Source organism: Eublepharis macularius, chromosome 7 (assembly GCF_028583425.1).
Source record: "Eublepharis macularius isolate TG4126 chromosome 7, MPM_Emac_v1.0, whole genome shotgun sequence".
In the NCBI taxonomy this organism is placed as follows: Eukaryota; Metazoa; Chordata; class Lepidosauria; order Squamata; family Eublepharidae; genus Eublepharis; species Eublepharis macularius.
In genome coordinates, this window is record NC_072796.1 from 71010206 (window position 1) to 71033587 (window position 23382).

The 23382-nt window shown below is 42.0% G+C and overlaps 1 protein-coding gene and 1 pseudogene across 2 annotated transcripts in view; both read right to left on the reverse strand.

Annotated features, from left to right (window-relative positions):
* The window catches only part of EMILIN2 (elastin microfibril interfacer 2), a 54181-nt gene that overhangs the window by 30494 nt on the left and 305 nt on the right, over positions 1-23382 (reverse strand). For both annotated transcript variants that reach the window (XM_054984627.1, XM_054984626.1), the window contains exons 2-3: positions 20764-20886; positions 1579-1754 (exon numbers count right to left, since the gene is read on the reverse strand). In XM_054984627.1, the coding sequence (XP_054840602.1) occupies positions 1579-1754; positions 20764-20886 (299 nt within the window). The remainder of the gene's footprint in view (positions 1-1578; positions 1755-20763; positions 20887-23382) is intronic.
* Positions 7322-15261, reverse strand: LOC129333276 (peroxisome biogenesis factor 2-like; annotated as a pseudogene).

The following is a 23382-nucleotide window of genomic DNA, read 5'->3' on the forward strand; positions in this document are numbered from 1 at the left end:
CTCAGCCTACAATGTGCCTACCTTGAAAGGTTGGTTTCTGTCTGTCAATACCCAGAGGGTTCAAGGCTTGCCTCTTGGTCTCAAACTGTGGATTAGAAGAGAGGCTGGTAGTGGTACTCTACCCTGGTGAGTGAGGATTCTCTTTACACTCTTTGAATTTTGTTTTTTGACCACTATGGGGAAATGGTAGCTCCCCTGGGGATCCAAGAACAAGTTGCCATCTTTCCCCTAAAGCTAACAGAAGGGAATTACTTCATTTACAGCTTGAACAGCTAAACTAACAATGTATGGCTCAGTACACAAAAAGAGGGCACTGATTTCAGATTGTATGAGGGGCAGCATCACATATACTGATCCCCAATCATTCAGAAAAGCATAGGGAATAACATTTTAAAAATCTTATGTATAGAAACATGCTTTGAGTTAAGTGCTGATAGTATACATTGCACGTAAATGGGTATTGTATATCCCATATATCATCTTTAACTGCATCTGTACAATTGTTGTGACTATCTGTCAGGCCTGCTATCCACAGCGACTCCATATTGTGTTCAGATGCTTTCTCACACTGTAGCTTTCCAGTGTTTTTCTGCCCACAGGTTCGCAGACAACCAGCTGTGTTCCCAGGGAAGCAGGACGACCTTATCTACTAGAACTAGACGTTGACCTTGGAGGAGGAACTCGCCTTCCCAGGCTCCGATTGTGGCCGGGCAGTGGGCGGGGGGGGGAGTTCAGAGGGACGTTTTGATATATTGCCTTTTGTAACTAACAAGTCATTCTCAACAAAGCTTCATGGTCAGCCAGAAGCCTTCTAGCCTTTGGACTAATTATGGACACCTGTACTATGAATGTAATCTTTCAATAAAGAACCTTTTGACTCAAGACCTTGGATTTCTTGCAGCAAGGGGTTGGGAGATGAATTCAGAGTAACTTGAATTCCATAAACTGACACTATCACTCAGTGGACCCATTGCAGCTATGCTGGGAACAATTTCCTGATAATGACCTAAAACATAGCATTAAAAGATGCCAGAGAGGAACAGCCTCTTAGTCCCAAACTAACCAAGGCATTTCCTGGGACAACATATCTTGCTGGAAAAGGACAGGAGGAAGATGGTCACTTCTGCATTGATAATAGGGCTGAGGTCATGACCAAGTGACAGTGTGGGAGTCGCAGTTGAGCCTACATTGATCCTATGAGCTGTTCTGATGCAAATGCCAGCCATAAATAAATTATTAAGCTAATGACAAATAGCATTTTAAATACTGTCTTCCACACAGCATTATGAAGATATCAATGAATCTACAAATGTGCTTATATTTTACTTGAAAATAAGTTGTTTGATATTTTCCAATGAAAACTTTTCTCATGTATCATTTATTGAACAATTAGTGATGAGATACACATTTGGCAATACTTGGTTTAAAAAAGGGACTTTCCTGAGGAAATACTCTGGACTTATGGGAAAGTGGACATGGTTCTACTCTGACAAGAACTCCCTTATTTTGAGCTACAAATGCAATAAAAGTAAATAATGTAGACCAGCCATACATGCCAAGATCCAAAGAAAAGGTTACCTGGGCTTGTCTTTGCACCATTTGGTACTTGCTCTGCCGGGTAAACAACTTTTCTTGGTTGTGGTGCTTTGCCTTCTTTGCAGTCTACACCCATATATCCAGGACAACACCTCCATTCCAGTTCTGTTACTGTCTTATATGTTGTTATATATTTAGGCCTGATATTTGTACGATACCTGCAAAAAAAATAATAACATGAAAAGGGTAAAACCAGAATGTATTGTTCTTTGAAGCAACAACAAAAACAAAAAAAACCCAAATAATGCCCCAAATAACAGGAAGAACAATTACTCACATTTAAAAGTACTAGAGTAAAGTACATGTTAGGCATGGTTGGGACAAGCTACAATTGATATAATCTACAGAAGAGTCAGGGGAGAGGTTTGATCTGTGAAAAATGCAAGCACGTATTTCACAACATGTGAAATATAGACCATCACAACAAAATAGACATGCATGAAGTTCGTATTGTATACACTGCCCACTTTACTACACAGAACTGATTATTTGTGTAGCAACCCCTCCTCCAAACATATATGAAGCATCCCACAGATATCCACATCCACAATATACCCTTTGCTATTAGAAGGTATTTTCATTTTGAGAATACTGGAATACAAATGCAAGAAAAAAATTAGGGCTAATTAAGACCTGGAGTCCCTTCCTATAGAAACAGAGGACATATAGAATCATGTAAGTTATTCATCCTGGATTTTAATCTTTAAAGGATACAATATATACATTCTGGAGTTGAATGAGTAAACAGCAACAAAATAATATAAACTTGAATGTATTTAAATGGTTTGGTTAAACAGATTCCATAATATTTAGTACAATGGAAAATGAGGTTTTCACAAGGAAGAAAACTAAATCATTTTACAGCTTGCTTTGATTTCCCAGACATTCTGAACATACATAAGTTAAATATTTTAACTGTTACTTCTACAGACTCTTCTTACCACATGTGAAAAAACAAAAATAAATTACAGAGTTTATTTAGCCAACATGCACTTATATCAAAGACTCCATAAGTTTCAATCTTATATTTTTCAGTGCTCAGCAGACTAAAAAACAATTACCACTTTCCCCCCCTTATAATGGGCCAACATTTGACATACTTTCAGAACACCAAAGTTCATTATCCCGAAGTAGCAGGACTGAAAAAAAATAAGATCAAGACCTCCCAACATCTTGCAATTTGTCTAATGATGCAATATCCAATTCTTGTAAACGCTACCCTGAGGAAAAATTCCGTGTTACTTGAAAGCTCCCATGGCATAGTGATTGAACCCACAGCGTGCACCTGCTAAAATTCTGAAGCCTAATGGAATTTAATGCATATTTACAAATATGCATTTGTGATAATATGCTACGTGAAAAGAAGGTAAATATCATATTCCTGCTCAAGTGTGCACTTCATATTTGTTTGTCAGTACTTACATCTATAACTTAGGCAGCACAATCCTGAGGTCCACTTTGCCACCAGCACACATGCGCCCACGTACCTGCAGTGCCACTCGTTTGCTTCCTAAGGACTTTCACAGGAGAGCTACACGAGCAGCAGAGCCCAGAAAGGCACAACGAGGCCACAGCAGGGAACGCACACCCCGCCGTTCCCCTGACAACCTCATTTTCGTACTTCAATGGCCGTGCCACCCCCATAACAGGACCACAAGTGGCAAGTAAAGGCACAGCCAATGTATGGGTTGCTATCCCCACCGCCAGTCAACACCTCCATCCCCCCAACCAGAGAACAGGCAGCTGGGGACCACATGCCTCTGTGATCAAGGTGCATGCATCAAGGTGCCCAGCCAGGGGGAAGCCATCTGTGAGGGGGAGCCCTGTGGGGGGCACCTCTGGGGGCACCTAGCTGCCCCACATGGCTGGGATAGCTGGTCCTTCACCATAGGGGGGGCATGCCTGGCCACAGCACCTGCGGCCTCATGACACCCTCCTGTGCCAACATCGTGCTGTCTGCCAGACAGATCCATCCTCTTCCAGCTGGCCGCATAAATGTGAGTGTGAGGGGCTCATCCATTCCCTGCACCCAGCTGCTGTAAAAGATCTCCTTATGCAGACAAAGGGGGTGTCCTGGCGATAACTGCTCTCGCTCATGCCCTGCCGAGGAGGTGCTCACAGGAATGTCAGTTTGGCAGTTGCTGCGGCCACTCCATGCCCTCCTGCTGCTGCTCACCAGCTTCCCTGTGCTGGGGCAGAAGGGCCACTCACCGTGACCAAAAAGACCCTCCAGAGATAGCAGGCATGGAGGACGGGAGTAGCAGGCTCATCCAGCTGGATTTGCCCGCAGGCTACCTGGGCCAGTCTGATTGGGACTGTTAACCCAACAAGTACTGACAAAGAGCAGGCATGTACTTGTACCACTACATGTACTCTCTGATCTCCCCAGACCAGTATTCCATGTGGAAACATTGATCCAGGGTGGGCTTCAGCCCTCCCTCCACCTTTTGCATCAGTACTCTCTGGGTTAATGGTCTCAGAATGGGTGGCAGTTCAGCAACCTGTCCACTCCCCACTTTCACTGGTGAAGGGAAGAACTCCTTGATCACCACCCCTCTCCAAGGGGCCCCTAGGAATGGGGAGTTCCTGGTCGGCCCCTGTGGATCGTCCTCATCCCCCGGACATAATGGCCATCTGCCTGCATCTCAGACCCCAGTGGTGCCCTCTCCACACACACGGGCAAAACCCCACATCCCACCCTGTTTTCTGTGCCTTTGTTGGGGGGGGGGGCTGGAGGAGGCGGAGGGAGCATATGGCAGCAGCCTCCATGGGATCAACGGACCTCTTGCTTTGTTTGGAAGCTGAGCCACCCTACGGGGCAGAGGTGCCTGGTGGATCTTTGGGGCTGCCTGGTGGATCTTTGGAAGGCAGCAAGCAGTTAACAAACAATTAATGTTGATATAGTGTAATATGCAAATTTATAAACAAACAATTAATGTTTATATAGTATAATATGCAAATTGATAAACAATGTACACAAATTGAAAAGAACAAAAATTGAAAAGAGCAAGTTGCAAATAAATTGCAAGTACAATAATAATGATAAACCAGCACAATAATAATGGACCAGCATTCAAGCAGTTAATATTTGAAAAGAGCAAGTTGCAAGTACAATAATAATGATAACCCCAACACAAATTCTTTTGATTCCATGAATTGTATATAAACCTACTGCATGAAGGACAGTACCAACAGATTTTTTGACTGCTGGTTTATCATTATTATTGTACTTGCAACTTGCTCTTTTCAAATATTAACTGCTTGAAGGCTGGTCCATTATTATTGTGCTGGTTTATCATTATTATTGTACTTGCAATTTATTTGCAACTTGCTCTTTGTTCTTTTCAATTTGTGTACATTGTTTAACAATTTGCATATTACACTATATCAACATTAATTGTTCATTAACTGCTTGCTACCTTCCTTTGTTACTGGTGATTCGTTAGCAGGAAGTGCTTGCCCTTTTGGTTTGTTTTGCTGGTGGATCTTTGGGGCAGCCCAGAGCTGGGAAAAACCCAGCTGGGATGTGCTGCGGGGCTGCCCCAGGGGAGATTGAAGGGTTGGGGGTGCTGCTTTCAGCCACTGGCAAACAAGCAGACAAAGAGAGAGTTATTGTTCTACACAGATCCAGGAGTTAGCCATGTTAGTCTATAATTGCAAAATAGTAGTCCAGTAGCACCTTTAAGACTAACCAACTTTATTGTAGCATAAGCTTTCGAGAACCACAACTCTCTTTTTCAGATGCACCTGACAAAGACAGATGTGGTTCTTGAAAGCTTATGCTATAATAAAGTTGGTTAGTCTTAAAGGTGCTACTGGACTCTTGTTCTACACAGACTGTACTGAGCTGTCGAGAGTGGGGTGGCTGACTTGTGAGCTTGCACAGATTGGTGACTGTGGCTGCTCGCATAGTGAGCAGGGTGAGGCAAAGCCATGCTCTCACCCTTTGGCCCGCACCTCTTGCACGAGACCCCTGTTAAATAGCCACCCCAGCAACCAGTACCTGTGAAGGAGAAAGCAAGGTGAAAGGCGGGGCTTGCATCCAATTGGCTACTAGCTGCAGATCAAATGGAAATGCTTCATGCATCCAGCTGTCCCTCAACGAGGTCTCCTTGCCCCCAAGCCTGCCTGCACAAGGCCCCTGTTAAACAGCCACCCCAGCAACCAGCATCTTTGATTGAGAAAGGGAGGTGGTCCGGGATATGCCATAGTAACTTCTAGTTGGCTTCCATGGGCTTTCAAGCCACCCTCTCAGAACTATGCTCTTAGTCTGTTATGTTTTCCCTATGTGTCCTCTATATACGATATTCCAGCCTTCGAAGAACTCTGTGAGGTGAAAGAAGTTGTGGCACTCAAAGCTACTTATTAAACATCACTGCAGGGCTGAGAGTGATACTCAGGGATCCCTACATCCTGTTCTATCAGTATAGCCACTGCACTGCTCTTTCATGTACCTGTTGCAGGTGTATAAAACCTAATTATACAGTTTTTGGATTTAACTGCTGCAAACACTTCATTTGATTTACTCTGATTTTTCCCCTTTCTTTAAAACTTATTTGTTTATATTATTTATAGTCTGCCTTTCTCACTAAGACTCAAGGTGGATTACATGGTGTAAGTCAATATGATTAACAGCTGAGACATTAGATAAATGATACAAAAGGGTGTGGGAGCCAGAAATTTGAAAATAAGCAGAACTGAAACAATGCTGAAACAAAATGTAAACAATTTAAGATGACATATTAAACATCATGGAAACTACCCAGTATGAGCATACTCACAGTAACCAACAGTACAATCCACAAACCTCATTGTACTGAAGGCAGTGGGTCAACATTTGGATTTCTGCAATGTTAGCTTTTGATCGGGACAACGTGCCCTTGTGGCTACTGGCAAAGCACTCTCGTGACCTGCCTACAGGGCTACCCATAGGGAGATGTGGATGTTGTGGATGCTTCCTATAGAATCAGGCAGTAGGCTTTGTCAGAGCCATATAGGTATCTTTGTGCTGGCTCTCAATGGCCCTTTCTTCATTTATATGCCAGAGTTAAGATCTTGTGCTTCTTTAGTACAAGGTAACGTACATTGTATCAAACTGGCACAATGGTTCTGAAGGATCAAGTCCTCAGTGGGATTTGTGAACTGGGTCCAAATAATTTGCATATCAAGCCTGTTTCACGGATAGTTACAGCTTGCTTGTAATGGCATTGTGTAGGTACAGTACTAGAGGGAGGGAAAATTGTGAGAAGAAGCTTCCCAGTATGTAACAAAGTGACTCTCTAAAACTCATACCCTGGAAATCTAGTTGGTCTTTAAGGTGCTACTGGAGCCAAGTCTGGCTCTTCATAAGTTTATTATGGTCATACTAGCAAAATAAAACATACAAAAGTGTGCCACTAAAATAATCCATCTCTTTTGTGTCCATTTGTGTGAACTACACCAAGCTATCCACACTGGTGGCAGCACGTGAATCTAGAGTCCTTTGCCTTAAAGGGGTTGTATTTGCACACCTTTGGTTTTGAGAGTATAAATAAAATGGGACAAAATTACTGTTCTTTACAAAACTGCACATTTTTAAAAACTGTGCTAAAATATTTTATATTAAAGTAAGAAAAAGATGAAATTAATAGGCAATGGTAAGTATCATTGTACAGTGGTTCCGTAGGTTCACAAGGAGTTCTTATGGATTGGGGGAATTCTCAAAACGTATACAAAGTCTGTATTCTCAAATCTCTGTATACACATCTTTCATTTTTATCTTGTATTTTAATGGCTGCAGATCATGTACCTCTAAGCCACGTTTAGGGAAGATAAAATATGTATCAAGTAAGTAATTACTTTTAAGACAGTAGTAACAAAAATATGAACAGCCAATTACATGAGGCATAGTTGGCCATTCTCCACAGACAGAACATTCCTTACTACTTGCTGCCAAAGAACTTTCCTTATTAGAACACATCCTGCAACAGCTACAGACCAAGAGGGAAGTCCGAGCTTGGGTTTTGGCATGTTAATAAGTGGCAGAAGAAAAATTAGAAATTCACTAAACCCATGCCACGAGATTTCCCTGTTCATATATTCAAATTGAATTTGATGAACACTCTGTGGCTGACAGAACAAATACATGATCCCTAAAATATGCTCAGTAACTTTCCTTTCTGAAGAAAAATCAAGAAGTTCAATAATTCACAGTATGATTTCTATAGCTAAATTAATAAAATACTTGGTCTTCTGGAAACGCTGTAATGGACTATTGCTAAACAAATCATAATGTCTTTCTCCCAGCCACCTACCACCAACAGTACAAATAAGATACCATAGTTTGTGGTGCTTGCTCAGTGTCTGGTATTTTTGCTTCTGGGATAAATCGTTCTTGTAATGAATGTTCAGAATAGTCTGTCCCATTTTCACATTCTTGGATTAGATAAATCAAAAAGAGTCCAGTAGCACCTTTAAGACTAACCAATTTTATTTTATTGTAGCATAAGCTTTCAAGAATCAAGTTCTCTTCATCAGATGCCTGATCCGGATCTCTTATATTAAGTAGCAATAGCGTTGATACTATGAGAATTATTGGGATAGAAATTAACTAATCTATATTTTTTGGAAAGATAACCGTATAACATAGAGTGAATATATACATACATACGTAAATTCAAAGATAGGTCTAATTGTTAGACTTATGGTATATGTATAGATAAAGAACAACATATAGAACAGAAGCCTAAGTAAATGACAATAAGTGTGTATAATAAGTATGTGTATAGAAGTATTGGAATTGATGTATAAAGGGGGGCAAATTGTTTGTCCCATATTGAAGAGAATAGAAGGAGTAAGATAAAACACAGGTTATCAAAATGAATATTATTAGTAGTTGTAATGAAGAAGATAGATTAAGAGGATTTTATTTATATGACAATTTATATGACAATTTATATGTGAAAGGAAGTGGAAATAGTGCTTAGAAGAATCTGAAAGTATATTATAATAAACAAATAAAATAAATATGAAGGAGCAGAGGGAAAGTGGATAGGGGGTTGGAAAACTGTTGGAAGTCAATAAAAAGGGGGGGAGGGAGGGGGTTAGAATTAGAAAAAATTAAAGAATGTGATTATAATTGTTATTATATGTTTCTAATCCAATAAAAATTCTTTAAAAAAAAAAAGAAGAGAACTTGATTCTCGAAAGCTTATGCTACAATAAAATAAAATTGGTTAGTCTTAAAGGTGCTACTGGACTCTTTTTGATTTTGCTACTACAGACTAACACGGCTAACTCCTTTGGATTAGATAGGGTATCTACAGAAAAAAGCCACAGTTCAAAGTGAGCTGAGAGTCCACGTTTAAATCCTTGAAAACATCGAGTAAACTGGGGCCAAACCAGCTGCTCCAAGGCTTTGTTCAATTCAAGCACATCAAGCTAACTTATTCAGACTACATGGGTCTACACTCACCTTTAATAGGTAACAACATTAAAAAATATATAAAATTAAAAATACATTGCCAAAACCAACAAATAATTTAGTCAGCAAAATCCTACTCCTAGAGCAATCACTGTACTAAAAAAACTGCTTTACCTAGACCAAATGCACTCCTAAATATTTCAGTTTTGCAGCCTCTCCTGAAGGCCTGCCTCACCTTCTCTCAAAAGATATGCTCACGCAGGAGCTAGGTGAGGGTGGTAGCAAACAGGCCAGAGTCCAAGCAGCAACAGTATATACTCTGGCCAGAGACAGGATAGCCAAAAGACCTTATTGTTGCTGCATGGGTCAATGCAGAGAGAGGCCCTCCTTCAAAAGCACATATAAAAACTTACAGCTGCCTACTGTATTATATCGATCTTGGACTCTCCACTGAGACATCAGCAAGAGCACTAGTCTGGTAAATATTTTAAAGTGAAAATAACTTTAAATTACACAAAATTATCAATGTATGTAATAGAGGTAAAAGATCTAACAGAATCACTACCCAGCATTTTCTATTTCCTTTTTTCTTATCTAGAATCTTAAAACAACTTATTAATGTGTATGCAATTAGTTGGGATGATTTTTCTTTGAACACCCACATGGAGCCAACAGAATGCACAAGATATCTCAATGATCTTTGAAGTGGCTAAGAGTAATTAGAGAGACACCCCTACCATAACGGTCTGTAACTTTGCATCAGAACTAGTACATCTGGTCCACAAGCACAAATGTATCTGCATGCAGACCGCAACATCTGGATTGAAGTGTTGTGTAAAATATTAATATTTTGAAAGTCGTCATATCAATTCACTAAAAAAGCTTTCAACAACTTTGTGACTGCATGACTATCTTTTGAGAATTAGAAAAATGAAATCTTAGATGCATTTAGAATATCTTTGATATACATTAATTTTCAATAATGGGCTGGTCCCATTGATAAATTGTTTGTGGAAATCACAGAATACCTGCTCAGACCACTGCACTCTGATTCTATGAACTGATCAAACTGATATGGTATGCACGTTGTTTTCACTCCCTACCAATGCAGCCAAACCAAATAAGCTCAACATGTTATTTAATAGCCTCCAGCATCTCACAGGGGTGAAAAGGGACATACTTGCAACATCCCTATTCTCACAGCAGAGATGACTGCTCCTCCGCATGAAGCTCTGCTGAAGACTCTACAGTTTGCCGAATTAATTCAATCTGCAATAGTCTGTCCTGCACTGATTTAAAAACCACAAAGGTGCTTGGGTTAAAGAAATGCTAGATAAACATAACTACCCTCCATTCTGTTGTCACATGCTCAAAATGAACTTCATCAGCAAGTGAATTTTCAGGCAGCAGTTTACATGGAGCCAGTATTAATGCATTTACAGGGTTATATGTGTACAACACAATATTTATTTACTTTTTTTATACCCCACCTTTCTCCCCAATAGGAACACAAGGCCACTTACGTAATTCTCATCTCCCCTATTTTATTCCCACACAGGGCCAGCGCGCCCATGGAGGCCAGGTAGGCGGTGGCCTCGGGCGCGCGGGCATTGGAGGGGCGCCGGAGGGGGTGTCGGGAGCAGAGGCACGCACAGCGAAGCTGGCATGACTGGGCTGCAGCTACTGCTGCAGCCAGCCAGCCAGCTCCATGCTTCTGCTGCCACCGCCACCACACACCCCAGCCGGGCGCAGCCTCCGGGTGCCGCCCCAGCAGCGGCTCGCAGCTTGTGCGCCCAACTGGGGTGCGTGGCGGCGGCAGTGGTGGCACGGAGCTGGCGGGCTGGCTGCAGCAGCAGCTGCAGCCAGCCACGCCAGCTCCGCTGCGCGCTCCTCAGCCCCAGCCAGGCGCAGAAGCCATGAGCTGTTGCTGGGGCGGTGCACGGAGCAGCCTCCGCGCGCCACCAAGCAACAGCTTGCAGCTTCGGTGCTTGGCGCTCCGTGAGCTGCCCAGCCCCCCTGCGGCGCGTGATGATGTCTGTGATGATGTCATCATGCAGTCCGTGGCGTGCGCGCACGCAGAGTGCACGCGCACGCTGCCACGGGCGCCAGAACCTCTGGCACCGGCCCTGTTCCCACAACAACCCTGTGAGGTGGGTTAGGCTGAGAGCATATGACTGGCCTAAAGTCACCCAGCAAGCTTTCATGGCAGAGTGGGGATATGAACCTGGTTCTTCCAGATCCTAGTCCAACACTCTAAACACTACATCACACGAGCGTATTGAACCTATCACAACTGTCAACTCAAGAGATTTCTTTTTTTACAGACCTGAAAACTGAAAAACAGCAAATCTGGCAACTCATGAAAATAATTATTTTTAAATGCATCACCAAAAGAAAACATAGGAACAAATTATAAATGATGATTAATCTGGGACAGCCACTAAAAAATAGGGTGTCTCCCCTGACAAACTGGAATTGTCGGAGTGCATTATTCAGATTTCAACTTTCTAATACCCAAAAGATACCTTTTCAGTGGCTATTATCCAAAAGCAATAAAGACCTTCTGATTTCAAATGATTCCTACATGCTCGAACGGGAAGTTAATTGTTAATAGACTTTCATGATCATGATACAGAGATTTTGCAATGATTTTATTCATCAAAATTTTACTCTATCAACCCAATTCAGATTCTGCATTTCTGAATACAGAAACAGGTTTCTTAAGAACGCTATCAGAAAACTGACATATTAAACAGAATTATGATATTCTATGAAGGTTCAACTAACCCCATAGTTAGAACCAGTGTTACTCCCAGTGGATGGAACTCAAATACTAGAGTTCTTCCCAACTCTAATTTACCAAACTTTTGGGGGGCGGCAGGGAGAAATGATGCCTCATACGTCACTTTGTCAAATGGGACTAGACAGTGGATATATTATTTCAGCAGTTAATTGTTTAGTTCGTGATCCTGTGGATCAGCCAGCATGGTGTACTGGTTAGAGAGTCAGAACAGGATCTTGGAGATCTAGGTTTGAATGCCAGTCTGCCAATGATGCTTACTGGGTGATTTGAGGCCAATCAGTGGGTTGGATCCTGCAATCTGTGGACCCAAGTATCATGGGATCTTCCCCAACTTCCCTCACCACAGTTTCTCTCTACGCAAGACATCTTGGTGCGTGTTTGTCAAGCGTTACAGAGATGTAATGTTAGCTGGGAAGCATACTTTAAAGAGACAGCAGAGATCACTCCTCAGAGGGTATGTTAATTTCATCTTTGCCTCCCCAAAGGCTGCCAGTTTCACCTCTCCAGTCTAAAACTGTGTGGAATCGCAACCAGAGGACAGGGAAGAATGGAAATGGGCTGGAGCAGCCTTTCAGAGTTCGGCTTGGACCTGGAGAGGCTATAATGGGATGAAGTTTCCCATCTGGCATTTCACAGCCCCTTGACAGAGCTCCAGTGTATATCAAAGCCTTTGACTTGCCACCGGCTCTGTGTTTTAAAACTACCCTTCCTGGCTAACATTGCATCTCCCAACACGTGTTTTTCACATGTCAGATGTCTTGTGTAGAGAGAGACTCACAGAGTCTTTTCTAACTCCTAGACCTCTGCTCATATAAGAGGCAGAACAGGAAGTCTTGTTCCTTTCTCCTTTCCTATTGTAGCCATTCAACCTGCATGGGTTTGTTGACCCTAAAAATAAACTTTCTCAGGTCAGAATGGGCTCTGGGGGGTGGAGAAGGCAGGGAAGCTCTTTGACCATTTGCACCTTCAGCTGATGGTTCATGGGATCCAACTTACCCACTCTTAGACTAAGCTATCTCACAGGGCTGTCATTGTGAGGATAAAATGGAAGAAAGAATGGTGCTATAAGCTACTTTAGATCCCCATTAGGGAAAAAAGCAGGATATATGTAAATAAATGCATTTGGAAACCATTGTAAGAGCTTCTTGCTTAGAAGAGCTTCTTGCTTACTTTTAAAAAATAACTATCCACCCTTCTCTCTTCTTTCAATATTGAGAAGAAGCTGTATATAGCAGAAAGTTATGCTCCATATTTTTCCAGGACATGGTATGTTGTAATAAAGAAAAATATCTGACTTTACACAACAGCTGAAGCACTCAGTACCACTCCCTTATAGTCTTTTATTTTGTTATTATTGAATCTGCAGCAGTTAAAAATTCTCAAACCATGAAATCATTTGCCCCTCATGGGATTCAGCTTATTCACTGTTGTTAGTTATGAGGAAGAAACTAATACACAAAGTCCAGTGCCGTACAATTTAAAACAATCATGTTATCCAAAACTGCCTTCTAAATCTTCCAACCAACCAAATCAAATGCAATAAATATTTGTCTTTGAAGTCCATTGGGGATTTCCACTGATTTGCATCTAAAACATCAATGAATTAATTAATTCACAGAACTGTTTGAAGTCATAGGAAACACCACCTGCATTTTTCCAATAGGGAACTAAAAGTCTCATTAAATGATTTAGGCTGCACTCCTGCAATCAAGTACATGCACATAAGTACCCTTGGAATCAATGAAACCAATAGTGCCTAAAGTGAGGTATATGTTTCAAACCTAAATAACTTGTTCGACAGGTCTGCTGCTAGTAATATTACCCAAATTCTTGATTTTGGTCTCCAGTCCCTTGTCTTCTTTATCGGCATCTATAGCACTGTATATCATCACAGAAAGAGAGATAAACCCCTCCCAGCACACTGTAGTTGTAAAATACAGTGTCCTATACTGTGTTCTTTCATACTGTATGTATAGGCTGTGTAGCCAGAGAAGCTTGGCTGGAGAGAGGTGTGTCTACATGCTTAGAACTAGAGAAACAAAGAATTTCAGGCAGCCTCTAGGTTTACCATCTCCTCCCATATGATGCTAGTTTTCAAAGCACTACATGGTTGCCAACAGCCCTTAGGGGAATATCCTGTCCCTTTAACAGAGGCTTAACATGTGGAAATCAACAGCTGAAGCTTTTCATGGCATGAAGGTAAAGAACCAGCTGGTAAATAATATCCCCTTAAGCCTCTATTAATGGGACAGGAGGACATTTTATTCCTCCAGGCAGTTGGCAATCCTAACATTTGCTAGCAGATGCTTAAGTTTCCAAAGCATCTTTGTCCCATATGAATATTCCTCCCCTCCTTCTTCCCAAAATTAATCAACAACTGGAACCAGCAGGAAGAAGCTCTTCCTCTCATTCCCATGTTCTCTCAGTTTCCAGAATAAGAAAAGAAAGCCCATTTACAGGATTATCCTCACCTCCAAAATGCTTTCTGGCAATTGTACATTTGTTTTTTTGCAGAAATACAGTCAAGTGCAGTAAGAGTGGGAAAAGCTGGCAGGTGAATCATGAAAACGCTACAGGAAGGAAGGAAGGAAGGTCTGGCTTATGCATTATACCAAGACAACATAGGCCATTTTGAACAAATATATGGACACACTCTGAATGACATTAAAAAACAAAGATTTGTTAACATTTTTTAAAAAGTCAAACTGAGCTCCATCTAAATTATTATATAAAGAAAAAGGGATTCAAGGTAAGGAGCTAATTCAGCTGTAAAAAGAGCTTTTTAGTACTGGAGGTTTTTTTAGATCTGCAAATGCTTATTCTGCTAGGAAATTCAGGGATTTTATGCATTTATTGCACGGCCTAATGCGCCCAGGTATCACGGCGCAATGAGCAGTCGCCATTAGCCAAGGAAGCTTTTGCGGGAATGGGCAGAGAGGGCCGCATCCCCCCCCCCGCATCAGCGTGTTCCGGCAAACAGCCATCGAGGCACAACTGCCGGGGCCGCAAGGCGGCATCCCGAGGAAGGGTGGCGGGGGGTGGGGCGAGCGCACTCACTACGCAGTCTTTCGCCCAGGAACTCCTTCTCTACCATGTCGACCTCAATCTCCTCCACCAAAGCGGTCATGTTCTTGCGGACCATGTGCGCGAGATCGACACGGTCAGGGAAGAGCCATTCCAGGTGGAACGGCACCATGGTATCCTCAGCCGCGTCCCGCTCGTGCTCTGTCATCCCCTTTTCCTCCATGGCCGTGGCTGCCTGCTCTGCCCACTCCTCCCGCCAGTTGCTCGGGACCCACTCCGCCATGCTTTGCAGCGATGCCACAGGCACGTGCGGTTGACAAGGGAAGCCTCGCGCTGTGTGCGCGGGCAAACCAATGAGACAGCCAATCGCGTGGCGCCACACGGAGGCCGCAAGCTGGTTGGTCACAGCTTCTGAGACCGCGGAGACCGGAGACATCGATCAGGTCAACGCGCACCGCCGAGAGCCAAGCATGCCTCCCCAAATCTCCTGGGCCCAGTACTGCAAAAGTAGACGCAACCGTCACGGGAGACCAGCCGGAAACACCAGGGGCAGTGCGCCTCAGGCTTTTGGGAACCAATTGTTTTTTTACACCCCGTTTTTCGGCCACCCCGTGTACAAGCCATGACCAAAAAAAACCTGGAAAGCCACAAATAACAACCGACGGAGCCACAGGGGCATGAGGGCATGGTTGCGCAGACACGTGATGAACGTGAACAGATGGTTGTTGTGGGTTTTCCGGGCAGTATTGCCGTGGTCTTTGCATTGTAGTTCATGAGGTTTCGCCAGCAGCTGTGGCGGGTATCTTCAGAGGTGTAGTACCAAAAGACAGAGATCTCTCAGTGTCACAGTGACACCGTGACCCGGCGACCAGAACGCCGCCAAGACGGCGAGGGACAGCGAACACCCCCCTTACTTTGCTGGCCTCAGTAGGTCCTCTGCTGGGCGAGATCCCAGAGTGGGGGGGAACCACGGGGGCGCCTCTGAAGTGAACCAAAACATTCAGCCAATCTTGGCAGGCCCGCGGATGAGGGGATTGCGCCCCGGGAGGCTGCGGCCTGCGTCACCCGGTCGCTCGCAAGGTGCAGGCAATAGCGCCATCTAGCAGTCAGCGAGATGTCCACAAGCGCTGGAATGGATAAAGAGCCGCTCAGTGCTGGGAACTCGCTGGTCGTGAAGAGGGACTCGTGCAGATGCAGACACACAATCACAGGTTCAGTGGGGACACGCGCAAAACTCCTGGAATGGGCACGGGCGGGCCGAAACAGACAAGAGCGCTGACACTCGCGCAACCACGTGTAATTCTTAACGTGTGTTTTGGCTCTAAGCTTATATTAGCTTGGCCAATTTGTTGAAAACTTTACCATTGACTGACACTGTGATCTTGGTGATCTCTCCATCCTCAGGAAACAATAGCAACCTAAGCTTCAGCATCTCTCTTTTCCTTTTGACGAAATCCTTATAGTACATCCGCAAAACGTTTTATTTTTGTCTAACGGATACATTAAGAGAGACAACTGAAGCAATGGTTCTATTACTACTGTAGCCTCTTCAGGAACATACCCAGAAATGTTTAAAAAGTTTCTGGATTTTAAAAAATGCTTCTGTGGTGAAAGTCTAATACTGGTAACATGACTAAACACTGACAGCAGAATGTGTCCATAGATTCTGATGCTTTCTGAAAGATATAATTTAACAAACGTTCTCTAACAAAGAAAGCATTACATAAGAGGAAGCACTGTAGTCAACCTTATATGAGCAGGCAGTAATCTCCTAGTGTCACAGTTGTTGCTAAGTCACACATACAAGTAGCCAAACATCACATCTGTATGGTTCAGCTCAACTCCCTTTCCTAAGGGAATTTGTGGAGGAATACTCTACTGCAAGGCAATTATTACTTTCACTATGGTCCCTGGACTTCCCTGATTCCTGGTTCAATTTCATCTGAATCCTAAGACCATAATGAAAGTATTTAAGAACGAGAAGTTTCTCCTATATACTGAAAAGGCAAGCACTATGTTTTACATACTGTTGCAATCTTTAAAATGGAAACTAAAACACACCTTTTCCTCTAATGCTGTATAATGTGGGAAGTCAAAGGGAGAATCAGGTTCAAGAGGAGGAAGCAACTTGGCAAAGGACCTTTGAAATATCCTTCCACACTGAAACAATATATGATATTTGACCAAACCAAAAAGTGTCCACATGCAAAAAGCTTAAGAGCCACTAACTATAAAGAATTAACAGAATTAAAATTCATGAATACAAGAAGGGAGAGAATGAGAAGTAGCATATAGAATATAGGTTAAACTGATTGACTTATGCTGAAGGTATTTTTGGTTATAGCGATATTTAGAAATGTGCAGAACATGGGTCAAATTGATTGACTTATGTCGAATGTATATGGTGTTTATAGGTATATTTAGAAATGTGTAGAATACGAGTCAAATTGATTGACTTTATGTTATAAAGATAAGAGATATAAGAGGAAGTAAAGAGTAACATATAGAGTATAAGTTAAATTGGTTGACTTATAAATGTATTCATCACTTATGAGTACTCAAGTTACGTATAGGGAGGGATAAATTGTTTGTCCCATATTGATGACATTAGAATGAATAAGTTAGAGTACAGGATATTGAGAATATTACCAGTATTATTACTATTGAATAATATGCCAGGAATGTATGAGTTAGTTGATAAGTGAAGGGAAATTGACTTAGCACTGTGTTATAATAGACTAGCTTAGAAGAGTGTGAAAGTATATGTTTAATTGACAAAATAAGTTGAAATGAGTAGGGGAATAGACAAAGGGTTGGAAAACTGTTGGAAGTCAACAAACGGGGGGGGGGGAGGGAGGGGGTTAGAACTGGAATATTAAAGTAATTTGATTGTTATAAATGACAAAATATTTCTAATTCCAATAAAAATTTAAAAAAAAAAGAATAATAAAGTACGTGTCCTGCTATTGGGTAACTATTACGTGTGACAAGGTTGCTGAAGATCCCCATGTGGGCTTTGTTAGTAGAACCAGCAGTTTCTCCAAAACTGAGAAACCATGAAGTTTAAAGGTGTAATTTTTGGACACCATGGTCTGGGAAACAATCCTGCACTTCATATTCTCCCATGTCAACACTCTAGTAGTAGAAAAGCAAGGTACTATCAGAGGGAATATAAAAAGCTTGATAGGCAATGGACCACTAAGGCATGGGCAGAATACCACCCAGCACTGAAACAATGTCAATCTGTTTTGCGGTGTACAGCATTAATTTATGAACTTATTTGTTATAAAGTATCAGAACTAACTTCAACCAGTACTTGGCCATTTCTCCAGAAACTGGTACTAGAGACATGTTTAAAACTCCAGCAAGTATTATTGCAGCCTAGTCATATAAGCATGAGCTCCACTTGTACTGAGAGGAAGTTCTTGTGGTCGTTTTGAATTATTCATAATTTATGAAATAACTGGATTCCAGGACAAATCAGATAGGAGCAAGAATGTGTTGCTGTGCAACGTTTAAAGGCAAAGACAGGCAACACTAAGTCAAAGATAGAAGAATCCATCCCACCCAGCAATCTAACATTATCAAACAAATGTGTATCTAAAATTATTCTGACTTCCTTGCTCCTCAGCTGCACATCCCACGTAGTCCAGCAAGCTGGACCCTGTAAAGAAACTTCTCCCTGACCTACACTGCATTCTTTGCCTCTCTTCATCAAGAAACAACAATGGTCCTTTTGTAGTTTTTTGATACAATTATAAAACCAGGTGTTTTTTTCCTACTGAACACATTTTATACAACCAGAAAGAATGGGCCATACATGAAACATTTTAAGCCACCACTTTAGAATTCTTTATTTTGGGTTGGTTTTTAATGAGTGAAATACATCTTTGATGAAGTTCGCTTCTTAAATAATGGCTCTGTTTTTACCAGTTTAAATTATACATCAGAGTGACGAGACTGGCCTAAAATCACCATCACAGCCTCCTACGCTGTGGGCCACATGCCAGAGAGAGACAGAGGGAATGCCTAGTTCAAGCTGGTTGCTCTCCTTATGTTGCATGAATACTTCCGTAGTAGTGGATCTGTCTTTAAGAAAGCCAAGCTGTTTCCAACATGGTACCAAAAAGTCAAACTGATGTCTGGTGTTATTAACGCCACCCACCTCTCTGTACCACACTAGATAAACCTACCCAAAGCAGCCATAGCTACGAAATGAATGTTAAAAAGCTTAAATCTCTTTTCAATAGACAAAGTTAAATCATGTCTTGCTATACAAAACCTTCTGGAAATGGTCAGTTAAAATCCTATTTAAAAGTTCTACAGAGAATGCTATACCGAGAGCAATTCACCATAACTTCTTCCCATTTAGCTGCTGTTGAGGAAGTTTAGTTTAATTTGGTCTACTTATCAAATGGGAATGAAGTGCCTTGAAGACTGTGTATTAGTTACAAAGATACAGGCATTATGATGTCTTTCAAGTTGCATTTATTTTTTCTCTACGTATAATTATGTAAAAAGTACGTGTAAATTGCTAGTCACATATTAGCCATAGGATTAAGTTTCCAGTGCAACCCTAAGAAGAGTTACACCCTTCTAAATCAACGGTTTTAGGATCGCATTGCCAATTATTCATTTCAAGATGGTAATTCAGTGCAGTAAGATAACCTCTCCAGCTGTCGTCCCTTAAGAGTGAAAAAAGAAGGAGCTGCTGCTTGTAAGGAAGGGCTCTGAACTCAGGCAACAGGCAGACGCTTTTCATTCAGCAGATTAAACTAATGGCAGGATGGAGGGTCACTTACTTGCATGAAATGCCTCTTTGCGCATTTAAGATCCAAATATGTAATGAACAGGTTCCTCTGCTACCAGCAGCAGAGAAAAAGCAGCACAAGAATAAAGAGATGCACTGATACATAGTTCTCCTTGAAGCAATAATCAACTTTATTAACTTTTATCATTTGCAGCAGTCAAGCCACATCTTGGTAAAGATTTCTAAGAGTGGAACTACACAGATGTGTAATTCACAATCATGTGTTTAGTACTGAAATGCAAAGCAGTAAGTAGTACAATTCCTTAACCCTTCCACTATCCACAAGGCTTGTTCTGATGGCAGGAGTAAGATACTTGTCCTAACTTTTCAAGTTGTTTTCTAGTTTGAAGCAGGTGATGAAGGTGTATCCTGCTGGACCTGGCAACATCCTTCAAGATTACTGGAAAAAATGCCCAATTTGAATTACTACTTAAATGGCTGCCTATCTTGTTCAGTAAGTTTAAGACCCTCATTTTACACTCCAAGTCTCTTGTTCACAGGGCAACATAAACTGGCTCAGAAATACTGGTACTCTTTGGCTTTTTCTCAATTATTTCATATAAGAAGACTTGCACTGATTTACAGCAAGGTTTACGACTGCTCTGCATGGCTGGAGCTTGCAAATGACTTGTGGCCAAGGAATGTTACAGCACTCAATAGCAGGTGTTCACAGAACTTCCACAAAACCCAGGTACTAATTGCTCAAACTTTGATTACTTGTAACAAAATGCTCAAACAATGGCAGCATCAAATTAATTATTTACAGATAAAGGTTTAGCAACATCCTTTTTTGTCTGAGTAATATACAGTAACTTGCTGCATGATCTGTTGACAAAAGAGTCAACATGCTCTAATTGGTTTCAGCTGCCTCATGTTTGCAAAAAAGGAGCAAGCTTTGTTCAGCTTATGTTGTGGTTCAGAAAACAGGAGTCAGAAAGTAGTGCATGTCCTTATGAAGTACAAACATTGGTGATGATTTTAAACATGAACTATCCTACTGCTTGACTAACTGTGTGATGAAGCACAGCATTCTTCTGCCTACATATGGGAATATCTCATTGTTGAAGATGATGACCAAATGCCTCCCCCACCCACTCCATCTCCTCCTTGTCTTTTTTTGTTACTTACACTGGGGTGTTTGGGCAGGGCACCTGATTCCAGGCACAGCTGTAGTGAACTTCAACATAACTCTCAGTGCCATCCAGCACAGAACAGCTCACATTCTTATTCACTATGTAGGCACACCAGTTTCTGCAGAGAAGAGAAGGAGACAAGAGCAAGACAGTCACATGGTTAAACCAGACTATTAAGCCATTTGAGTCAAACATGCAATCACAGATGTTCCATTCACAGGAGGGTCAAGGCTGGCTTGCAATGATCTCCTGAAATTTTTGCCACCAGCCGAACAAATAAGAAGGGAACACAGTCAAAATTTTCAAAACTGTAAGAGGTGAAGATTTTGTGCCCACATGTGCATTCTCTCTTTCACACACATACCACACACCATGGAATAGAATTATTCTAAGGTATCAGTTTACCTTATAAACAAAATTCATGCAGTTACACCACATCCTTAACAAATTCAGCCACTATCTACAAAATAGACCTTAAACTTGGACTGCAAAAACTGACTCTAAACTTGACAAGGATTATGTAAGAGTGAAGCAACTGGACTAGTCTTCAGCTGTTCAGCTCCAAACATGGACACACAAAAGAAAAGTGTATTCATTTTATTTTACTTCACTTATACCCTGCCCTTCTCCCCAGTGGGGACTCAAAGCAGCTTACATAATTCTCCTCTCCTCCATTTTTCCCTCACAACAAACCCTGTGAGGTAGGCTAGGATGAGAGTGTGTGACTGGCCCAAGATCACCCAGTGAGCTTCCATGGCAGAGCAGGGAATCGAATCTGGGTCGCCCAGATCCTACTCTGTCACTCTAGCCACTATGTCACACTGGCTCTCTTTAAATTATCAGACCGCCATGCATAATTTCTTATTAAGTAATTAAAAATAATATATGGTGCCAAACCTCAGGACAGAGAGTTACAGGGTTTAGCACTGAACCTGAAACCACCTGGTGCTGGATCACAAATGGAACTTAGATATGAAGAATTCAGCCCCCCCCCCCCAATCTAATGTGTTGGATGACTAGTGAGTGACTTTGAGCCGAGCGTTTGGCTTTTCTCATCACAACTGCTGAGTGGTCTCCTTTGTTAATAATAGCTAACAATAATTGACTGCTGTCTCTGCAACAGGGGGCTAATGTTCAGAAGATGTTTTTCCCTTAATTTACTTGCAGGGGGAACAGTTTGAGATTAACAGCCTGGAGGGGCTGGGGCTGAGAAAATAAAGCAGTGACAGGTTGAATCTGGAAAGCAATTTAGATTAGAAGCGGGTTACAGAAGTTAACACATCTGCTATCTGAGAATCTGATGCAGAATCAGTGGTTTTGTTGCCTGTTTTTAGATGGCAACTTGCTTCTAGTAAACTCTGCTTATATATTTATAAATTAAGAGAGCAATCCTAACCCGACCTGCTCAGAATCTTACTCCCAGGAAAGTGTTATTAGGATGGCACTGCAAATATATGACAAACACACTATTATGTATTCAGTTATATCTTTTATCTGAAGAATATTAAACTCTTCAGCACAGCCTGTCCTTCTCACTACTTAGGGAAGTTGGAGGAATACCTAACAGCATGAACTAATATCTCATAGACTGGGTGGTTATTATATCTTTTTCTTATTTTTTAACAGTTTAAATGGTCCTTCTCTTGGAAGGTACTAAGGCAGAAACTGAATAGTCTGAGCAGATCTGATCACTCAGCCTTGCAGCACAAATTTTCAGATCTGTTTGTATACCAGGCCAATGCTCAGCTTCCCAATGACTCATGATGATTGTGCGTTTCAGATGAACATTTATACATGGCCAGTCCAACCTACCAAATAAGGCAAATCCACCAAATCTACCAATCGACCAAATAAGGCACATGTAGACACAACACCTTTGAGACAAGCCTCATCTACATCCTTTAGCAACAGCTGCCTATCCAGTCAGGTTACCAAAGCACCTTTGATCCAAATTAAGGCACATCCTTTATGTCCTATGGAGTAGATCCAATAAGGAAGAACTTTGGGTGAGTACACACATGCATGGAAGGATAGTGAGAGGGTCTGCTGGAGGGTAAAAGGGATGAAGAAATCACCACTAAGAGAGTGAAGAGGGCAGATGAGAGGTAGTGGTGGAGACAACTGCAACCAGCATCATACAGATTTGTAGCCTGTTACTGGTTAAGAGCATCCTTAGCCAGTTAATAATTTTGTACTCCATGGTGCCAACTCTAGATATCAGTTCCTTGGTTTCCTCTTGGCATGAGTGTTTCTTCCCCTCTGCTGCCACCAATAGTAGGGGCCACACCACTATGCACACCTCCTCACCTGCCATCAGTTCACATTTATTGAACAGCAAATGCAACGCAAAGATTACTTGCATATGTGAAATAGCCGAATACCCCCAGCTTCAAACACAATACTTTTCAAGTTCAACGGTCGACACAGAAATTTAGGTGAGGCAGATATTCAATGGGCCTGAATGGATGAGAAATAGCACGTTCGAATGCACCGTAAGCTACTTCAGAAGGTGCCACCGCCACAGAACGTACTTCCCAGCAAGTCCCGCCGCTCTGGTGACAGGGAGGTCCCGGTCTCACCAGCTAAAACACCAAGTTCCTCTCTCTGTCAACCC